Source organism: Tupaia chinensis, unplaced genomic scaffold (genome assembly GCF_000334495.1).
Source record: "Tupaia chinensis unplaced genomic scaffold, TupChi_1.0 Scaffold000659_1, whole genome shotgun sequence".
Taxonomy (NCBI): domain Eukaryota; kingdom Metazoa; phylum Chordata; class Mammalia; order Scandentia; family Tupaiidae; genus Tupaia; species Tupaia belangeri.
Window position 1 is genome coordinate 1,949,910 of NW_006160181.1, and position 10,154 is coordinate 1,960,063.

The window sequence follows — 10,154 nt, forward strand, 5'->3', positions numbered from 1 at the left end:
GGACCAGTGATGATCCTCAATAGTTTACTAAATGAAGAAACATGAGAATGAATGACTTTAAGGAGAAGGATTTTTATGGAGGTGGGGTGCCAATGGTAGCTGTAAGAAGAAAGGGTGTTTCAGGGCAAATATTAGGCCTATGACAAAAGATGAAAGATAGCACTTGGGACCAATAGGTGGCATGGTGGTTAAGGCACCGGACTCCCACATGGCCAACCACAGTTTGAGTCCCAGCCACAATGGCTTGAAACTCACCAAGGCATGCATTTGTATATGCACAAAATCCCAGGGGGAGAATGAAGGAGAAGACATTGAAGCATGGCCATCCCCCCAGGGAGTGATTTCTCACTTCCCCTCTCACTGTCTCTCTCTGGTGCGTGTGCATGCACCCTATGGCAAAAAAAAAAAAAAAAGGTAGTATCTTCAACCAGGTTCAGAAACCAGGGACCAGGTTGGACCCTTTGGAAAGCCTATGGTTCCCCAGTAGCATGTCATCATTAGAATAGTTCCTTATTCATATTGGATTTTCTTGCCATTCATCAACCAGCAAAACTAGGGAAAATAGCAGAAATATTGGTGTGTTTTTCAGTTTGTTGTGTCTCTCTTCAGCCTGGTATGAAACAGTCCTCCTGTCACTCTTCCAATGCACTAACAATTGATGGAGTTCTAATTAATGTGAGAGAAAAGAGAGTTATTGAGCTAAGTATAAAAAATATCCCCTCAGTAAGAAACTCCTGGAGACAGCTGGAGCTAAGTATTAAATATATCCCCTCAGTAAGAAACTCCTGGAGATAGAAGAAAATCAGAAGGGAAGATCAATGCAAATTTTAACCCCTTCCCAATCCTCCATCCCAAGCCACATTCCTAGAGGCCAAGTATAATTCATTCTCCTTTAGGCATTTCAAAATAACCCTGGCTTTCCCATGTTTTAAAGATGGTGACTTTTTTCAACTCACCAGAGAGAGAGAGAGAAAGAGAGAGTGAAAGGTAAAGTGAGAGATCACCTCCTGGGCAGATGGCCCTGCTGCAATCCCTTCTCCTCCATTCTCTTCCCCAGATCTTGAGCACCCATGCACATGTGCCCAGCGTGATTTTTATATATATTTCCAATGAATCTTTTCTAGAGAAGTCTTTATCTTGGGTTTCTTTATACAAAATAGCCTTCAATATCCAAACAGTAGTCAAACTTACCAAATATAAATATCCAAAATTCAACTTACAGTTGCTTTTGCCTAGCCATGTGTTTTGTAAAAATCCCAACAATCCCAAATCTGCTTCTGGCAGTGCAACCATAATAAATATCCCCTAGGGAAACTGAAGAAGATGTTTATCTCTTCTCTTATTTTTGTCTACCAACCATATATAACAGATTCCGTCCTAAGCACTGAGTGTACAAACCTTTCCTTCTGGGACCTCCTAGGCTGATGTAACTTGAGTTATCACAGAGACTTCAGCAAACAAGCTGTACAATTAAAGTGGTGACTGAGAGTACCTGGGTATCATGTGACTCCCAAGAATAAAGAGGAAGAAATAAAACTAAAGAAGAACTTGAAGAATACTGATGGGATTTTATAAACAGTTGTTAATTTATATTTTTAAAAACTTTTCTATATGGCATGTGTGCTCACCAGAGAGAGAAAGAGAGAAGAGAAAGTGAGAAAGTACCCCTCCTAGGGGGAATGGCCACACCTCAATCCCTTCTCCTCCATTCTTCTCTTTGGATTTTGGGCATCTACCCACATGTGTTTGGCAAGTTTCCAAGCAACCAGGTCCAGGACTTGAATCGTCCAGTCAGACAAGTGGGATCCAGCCACCTTAAACACCACACCACTAGCTAGTCCATGAAAGGGGTCATTTCTAAGTACATATTCTTAAATAGAATTTTGCACATGAAAGCTATAAACTGTAAATTACAGAGAATATCACATACATACATTATTACAGTCATATAATAAGTATGCCCTCATTTAATTTAAATAAAAACAATGGTCTGTTATAATTCTGAATATAATTTTTGAGAAACTAATAGAAAAATACTGTTAAAATTTTGGTCTCTCATGTAATAAAGTTCAGTGAAAAAACAGCATTCAGAATTTATGAAACAATCCTACACAAACATTAGAAATTAACAGATATGTTCCATTAAATGTGATGTGCATTATGTCGCCATCATCAATTCCCACATCAAGCAAATCATCTTCATGATTCCCATTAATTATCTCAAATATTTCATGCTCATGAATTTTATTTTATTATGATCAATATAATACATCCTACAGGAAGCTAAATATGAGCCAGTTGACTTTTGTTACATTTACTAATTGTCTTGTGATCTCAGCTATTGAAGGTTCTTTTGCTATTTTGTCTGTTTATCCACACAATTTTTCCTTGACTTTAGTTCTACCAGGGATCCCACCTGCACCTGACAGAAACTGGGTCCTCCGTCCGTTACCTAATACATTCCCTTCCCAGGGTTCAGAGGTCTCAGGTCACTCAAGATTTCTAAGAGCCAGGAACCAATTACATCTAAACAAATCATTCTCCTCGGGAATATATAGAGTAATAGCAAATCAATATCTAAAATTAAGCATTTGGAGATATTTGCATCATAGGACAAATAACATGATATGAGCCACACATTTTTAACTCCTGATGTTAATCCAGTTAGACTTGATATGCTCAAGATCAGGAAATGTGTCATATGCATCTTTACATTCACACCACCAACAAAAATGCAATGAGTAGCAACCAAGTTAAAGCATCTCCGTTGAGATGCGTGAAAGCAGAAGAAATGGCAAGTCCCCAACATACCTAGAGAACACTCATCAAGATTTCCTGGTTGTCTCTCATCAGGCACCTTAGCAAGCATGCAAAAAGATGCTGGGGACCCAGAATGAGGGTGTCTGGTGCTGTCACTTCCCCTGATTGTGAAAGTAGTAGCATGCTTGGGTAGTGCATCACAAACCCTGCACAAAATAAAAGGACTCCTTCCCTGGGCAACTCATCACAGCCTCCTCAGGAATAGCCTTCTCCTCTTCTGCTGCCTCTTCTGGATCTGGTAAGTATCTCACAGGAGACAGACGGCCAGTTGAGAGTGTTTGGGTGAGACAAACCCAGGCTTTAGAAGAGAGGAGAAAAGCAGAGGTATCTGACATGGAGGCACAGGAGGAGGACTTTGGGGGATATCTGGGATAGAGAAGGAGGACAATAACCAGAAACCTCTTTGGGATACATCAGAGCCCATGTCGCACCAGAGTCCTGGCTCTGAGAATTCCTTCCACTCTTTTCTTTAGATACGCACACATGCCCAGAGACATTCTCCTGGAGTCATTACCCAACTATTGTATTTCCTTTGGTCTTTCTGTGAAAACAGAAAACTTGGGGACAGGTAGAAGATATCGGCATTCTTTTTTAGAAAGAAAACAAGTGGAAAGAAATGTCTGATCAGGTCAATTTAACTTGAGATCAGTTTTTATTTTCTTTCCTAAAGATTATAGCTCAGGAAGCAATTGATCTCAGAAGTAAGGGTTTTGTTAAAGCATTCATAAAGGAGACACTGGCCTGATGATTTTACACTGACCCTTTTCTTTGATCTACACAGGCTCACTGCTCTCACCAAGATGTCCTTCCAGCAGAACCAGCAGCAGTGCCAGCCCCCACCCAAGTGTCCCCCATCCAAGTTCCCCCCAAAAAGCCCAGCACAGTGTCTGCCTGCAGCCTCCTCTGGCTGTGCTCCAAGCCCTGGGGGATGCTGTGAGCCCAGCTCTGAGTCTGGCTGCTGCCTGAGCCACCACAGGCACCACAGGTCCCACCGATGCCGGCATCAGAGTTCCCACTCCTGTGACAGGAGTAGTGGTCAGCAGTCTGGGGGCTCTGGATGTGGCCACAGCTCTGGGGACTGCTGCTGACCTGGATCCTAATGTGGACACAGGTGATTCTCAAGGAAACAAGTCACAGCCTTCTGTGTCCTCTCCCATTACTCCAGTCTCCTCTGGCCAGCACTGAGATGTTACCTGTCAGTGATTTCTTTTGGTTCTCCAGGAGCCCATGGGATGTCCACCCTTGTATCTGCCAGTGCTTGCAATATCTGCCCAATTGTCATCACATTTGCCTGACTCTATGAGAAAATAAAGCTTTCACTTTCTCAGCCACACTGGGCACTCTCTGTCTTTGTTCTGACTCAAGCCACTCTGTGGGTGTCTCCCTCCATGTTCCTCCAGCCAGTACTACCTTGCCTAAGGATCAGATGCTGACTATAGACCAGAAAAATAGCAGTTCTAATTCCTCAGAAGGGACTAGTAGGAGGATTTTATGTTGGGGCAGGAAGAGGAGAGGTGTTGGTTTAGGTCCCATGCCAATGAAAGTCCTGATTATTCCCTGTATTGACCTGGTGCCCAGACTGTTGGAAGGTTGACTACGTCTATCGGAAAAGGAAAAGGTATCTCAGAATCCCCAGTATAGGGAAGAGGAAGGCAAAGAATCCAAACACTAGGGAAAAACGTTGCTGAGAAACGAGGGTAAGAAAGGAAGGAATCAAGGATGACCATTAACTCAATTTCTTCAATAAAAATCTGGGGCATAGGCCCAGCCTAGGGGCCACAGTTTATAGAGTACTGGAATGCAGTGCTGGAAGCCACACAGCCAACCACACGTTCAGATCCCCTGGTCAGTCTGAAAACACACCAGGCATCTGAGATCCTGAGGAGCTGGAGGACTGAGGAAAGGGGAACATGGTAAGTAAGACCCTCTCCAGGGTGCTTTCTCTCTCTCTCTCCCACTCTCTCATACATTCACATGCAATCTATCATAAGGAGAAAAAAGAAAAAGATCTGAGGCATAATGGTGAAAAAAAAAAAGTTCAAACTGAAGAAGTTATGGATTCAAGGAAGAAAAGGGGCTGGAGTTCAGTAAATAAGTGTCTCATGAAATAAAATTGGAAAGAAGAAAAAAGTGGAAGTAGAAATGGTGATGATTTATATGTAAATACATAAATATAATAAATAAATATAATAATATATAATATATGTAATATACATATATATTACTTATTTATAGTATTTATATAATATAGTATATATAAATACATATTATTGCTTATATATCATATGCTTATGTAATATATAAATAAATATTATAATAGTAAATATAAATGGGTAAACAAAATAAGAACAAATATTTATTTGGCACTTACAGTGAGTTTGGCATTATCCAAAGTATCTGATATATAGTTCCTCAATTGATTCTCCCAATAACCCTTTGAGGTGGGTATCTCATGCTACAGATATGGAAACACAATTGCCACACATTGTCTTAACTTCTCACAGTCACACAGAAGTCTGACTGCAGAGACCATTAATGCAACTAGCATGCTATCCTGATTTAGCTTCAACCCACGTAATAGAATTCTTTCTAAATTGCCTTTTTTTTTAACCTAACTTACTATGTTCAACATTGCTTTGTGACCTCTGTACTACTAAGATTTCAAACTATATAAGTCATAACTTCAAAGGGACCCTATTTGGAGGAAGAAGGCACAGTCCCATATTTTAAGCAAAAGTTCAGCAGTCAACTGACCACACATCTCACTTCATATGGAAACCATCACTTTGCATGTGAACCAGCAGTTGACGGTTCCCACTGACATGGTTGTTGAAATGACAGCAAATCAAAAATGAAAAGGCAGAGCTAAACCAGCATATTTCTTAAAATAAAACAATAATTTAAAAAGATATCATAGGATTCCATTTGGGGGTATATACCCCAAATAGCAAGTAGGGACTTTGACAATGAATAACCATGATCATGGCAGCATGATCTAATACCTTTGGTATTATGAATAGAAGCAACCCAAATGACAATCAGCATCTGACCAGACAACCAAGATAAAGTACAATAGGTACATACAATGGAATATTGATCAGCTTTTGCAGAGAATGAAATTCTACTACATGTTACAACATAGTTGAACCTTTAAAACATTGTTAAGTGAAATAAGTTGAAAGCAAAAGGACAAACACTTACATAAGGCACTTAGAGCAGCCAAATTCAGAGAGACAGAAAATATAACGGTGGTTTCCAGGGGGTTGGGAGAAAGGAGAATGGAAATGTATTGTCTAATAAGTACAGGGGCCAGCAGGTGATGTAGTGGTTAAGGTGCTGGACTCCCATGTGGTTGACCATGGTTTGAGACCCAGACCTAACCACTTGAAACTCATACTGGACACACGTGCATGTGTGCCCAAAGTCTTGAGAGGAAATGAGAGAAGAGATTGCGGCGTTTGGCAGGGGGGTGGCGGGGGGCGGTGATTTCTCACTTTCTGTCTCTCTGGCAAATGCACACACCCTATAGCAAAAATCTCTCAATAAACAAAAGTACAGAATTTCTGTTTGGGATGATGAACTTCATCAGTGGAAAGTGGTAATGGTTGGACAACGTTGTGAGTGTACTTAATGCCACTGAATTATACACAAGAATGATTCAAATGGCAAATTTTATGTTATATACATTACACTACAATTTTAAAAAATAATGATTTTTAAAAAGACACAATAGAAGCCTCAGTTAAAGTCAAACAGTGCAGTGCCCTGTGAGCTCGTGGAATTAAGTTTTTAAAGCCCTTGGGAAGTGGCAAACTGGAAGTCACTTTTCTCTCCAATATTCACAGACAATTCCTTAGACTCTAGGACAAGAAAGTACCAAAAATGTCCACAGTCAAGGTTGATATGACAGGTACCTTCTGAAATATACAGTTCAGATCAACGGGTTCAGACAGGATGTTTGAAGACACAGGTCTAGCTGTGAGTTCTAGCTACGGACAGGCTATTGGCTACCCCAGTGTGGGAAATTCTCCAACAGTACTCAGGAAATATAAAGTATGTTGAGTCATCATTCAAATACCCACCCATACATGCAACACATGCACAGCACACATAAATACACAAAAACACACCCATGTTCCAGCATGGAAAACCTTGGCCTCAAGGTAGAATTTGTTTCTTTTTTTCTTTTTCTTTCTTTCTCTTTTATTTTTATTTTTTTTTTATTTTTTTTTTTTTGAGAGAGTTTTCAAGGCCTAACAGTAAAAGGTGCTTGTGGACTCATAACCATGAAAATGAAGGATTTGTATAGGAGCCCCTTACCACCCTAGAGCATTTAGTGGGGTGTATAAACCTTTTGTTGTTGTTATTTACTTATTTCTTCTGCCTGACAGAGGCAGGGGAGAGAGACAGACACAGAGAGAAAGACCCAACAGGTTCCTCACTCCACCCCCAAGCCTTGCCAGCCAGGATCTCCAGCAAGCACATGTGCCCAGCATGCATAAGGAGCCTCTTCCCATGTGGGTCCTGTTCTGTTACCACTGCTGTACCCCAGAAACCAAATTTAGAAATTCAGAAATGTTGTTCACTAGGATCTGTGGAATGCGTCTTGGAAACTCAGAAGGACTATAAGCTTACCATCAGGTCCCCTCCTGTTCAGCAGCACAGAATACAAGAAACAAAAGGCAGACCTGAGTTGGCAAGTTAGCTGCGCATAAGAAGACAGGCAAAGAGCGCGGAATACAAAGGCAGCTCCAGCTGCGTCAGCCGGCTGCCAGGTCTCCAGTCACAGACAAAAGTGTCCCAGAGCCACCTGGTGGTGGCTGGTGTTCTTTAGCCCCTCCCCTGAGGCAACTTCCAAATCCGTGGGGGATCTGTCCGGCCAATCATGTAATCTGCAATACCTGGGAGCATACATTACTCTACCAAAGTTTTTAAAGGAAATCAACAGAGTAAAAGGGGGCGGTGATTTCTCACTTTCTGTCTCTCTGGCAAATGCACACACCCTATAGCAAAAATCTCTCAATAAACAAAAGTACAGAATTTCTGTTTGGGATGATGAACTTCATCAGTGGAAAGTGGTAATGGTTGGACAACGTTGTGAGTGTACTTAATGCCACTGAATTATACACAAGAATGATTCAAATGGCAAATTTTATGTTATATACATTACACTACAATTTTAAAAAATAATGATTTTTAAAAAGACACAATAGAAGCCTCAGTTAAAGTCAAACAGTGCAGTGCCCTGTGAGCTCGTGGAATTAAGTTTTTAAAGCCCTTGGGAAGTGGCAAACTGGAAGTCACTTTTCTCTCCAATATTCACAGACAATTCCTTAGACTCTAGGACAAGAAAGTACCAAAAATGTCCACAGTCAAGGTTGATATGACAGGTACCTTCTGAAATATACAGTTCAGATCAACGGGTTCAGACAGGATGTTTGAAGACACAGGTCTAGCTGTGAGTTCTAGCTACGGACAGGCTATTGGCTACCCCAGTGTGGGAAATTCTCCAACAGTACTCAGGAAATATAAAGTATGTTGAGTCATCATTCAAATACCCACCCATACATGCAACACATGCACAGCACACATAAATACACAAAAACACACCCATGTTCCAGCATGGAAAACCTTGGCCTCAAGGTAGAATTTGTTTCTTTTTTTCTTTTTCTTTCTTTCTCTTTTATTTTTATTTTTTTTTTATTTTTTTTTTTTTGAGAGAGTTTTCAAGTTATAACAGTAAAAGGTGCTTGTGGACTCATAACCATGAAAATGAAGGATTTGTATAGGAGCCCCTTACCACCCTAGAGCATTTAGTGGGGTGTATAAACCTTTTGTTGTTGTTATTTACTTATTTCTTCTGCCTGACAGAGGCAGGGGAGAGAGACAGACACAGAGAGAAAGACCCAACAGGTTCCTCACTCCACCCCCAAGCCTTGCCAGCCAGGATCTCCAGCAAGCACATGTGCCCAGCATGCATAAGGAGCCTCTTCCCATGTGGGTCCTGTTCTGTTACCACTGCTGTACCCCAGAAACCAAATTTAGAAATTCAGAAATGTTGTTCACTAGGATCTGTGGAATGCGTCTTGGAAACTCAGAAGGACTATAAGCTTACCATCAGGTCCCCTCCTGTTCAGCAGCACAGAATACAAGAAACAAAAGGCAGACCTGAGTTGGCAAGTTAGCTGCGCATAAGAAGACAGGCAAAGAGCGCGGAATACAAAGGCAGCTCCAGCTGCGTCAGCCGGCTGCCAGGTCTCCAGTCACAGACAAAAGTGTCCCAGAGCCACCTGGTGGTGGCTGGTGTTCTTTAGCCCCTCCCCTGAGGCAACTTCCAAATCCGTGGGGGATCTGTCCGGCCAATCATGTAATCTGCAATACCTGGGAGCATACATTACTCTACCAAAGTTTTTAAAGGAAATCAACAGAGTAAAAGCATTCACAGCTTATATTCAACAATATGAATGTTATTACGTATTACATGTGCCACATAATTCCCACACATTGTGAATGCAAAAACGTTTACCATGTTAAGGAATAAAAAGTGATTTTCCAAATTATGAACAAATGGTAAAGGACAAAGGTGATTCAGAGATCTGTAACTTACCAATAAACATGAAAACAGGTTAAAACTTCCTGAAGAAACAAAAAGAAAAATATTCCTACCAATCAAATGAGCTCTGTTTGTACTTACCATCACCTGGGCACTGGAGATATGAGGAAATAGACATATGTTTGGTAACGGTGTATCCATAAACCCACCCCCCTTCTCTCTCTATCCCTCTCTGGTCAAATTAGAGCAAATAAATAAATAAAGTTAAATGGAATAATTCTTGAAAAAAAAATTTTTTTTTAATGTCATCAGATTTGGACCAGCAGATGGCATAATGGTTACATTGCTGGACTTTCACGAAAGTCGACCATGGTTCAAGCCCCAGATCTGGCAGCTTAAAACTCACGCCAGGCACATGTGCATGCATGCCCTAAAATACTGAGAAGAAAATGGAGGAGAGAGGATTGCAGCATGGCCATCTCCCCAGGAGAGTGACTTCTCACTTTCTCTCTCTCTCTCTCTCTCTCTCTCTCTCTCTGTCTCTCTGGCAAGCACATGTGCACTATAGCAAAAATCTCTTCCTAACGAAAGAAAAAAAAAAGGCATCAGGTTTGACAGAGCAGTAACACTTCAGGGAAAATGGCCCCACTTAAAGCATTAGAGATAATATTTCTTTTGAAATATATTTCTCAGGACCAGGAGTTGGCGCAATGGCTATGTCGCTGGACTCCCACGTAGTCGACTGCAGTTCGAGTCCCAGACCTGGAGGCTTAAACTCATG

General features: G+C 41.1%; 1 protein-coding gene across 1 annotated transcript; it reads left to right on the forward strand.

Moving 5' to 3' along the window:
• The first annotated feature begins 3,620 nt into the window (after positions 1-3,620).
• Positions 3,621-3,908, forward strand: LOC102478512 (late cornified envelope protein 3A-like). Its single transcript, XM_006159855.1, has one exon. The coding sequence runs from the start codon at positions 3,621-3,623 to the stop codon at positions 3,906-3,908; it is 288 nt and encodes a 95-aa protein (XP_006159917.1).
• The last annotated feature ends 6,246 nt before the right edge of the window (positions 3,909-10,154 follow it).

Coding starts and splice junctions, on each gene's coding strand:
- LOC102478512 (XM_006159855.1), top strand. CDS start 3,621: ATGTCCTTCCAGCAGAACCAGCAGCAGTGCCAGCCCCCACCCAAGTGT.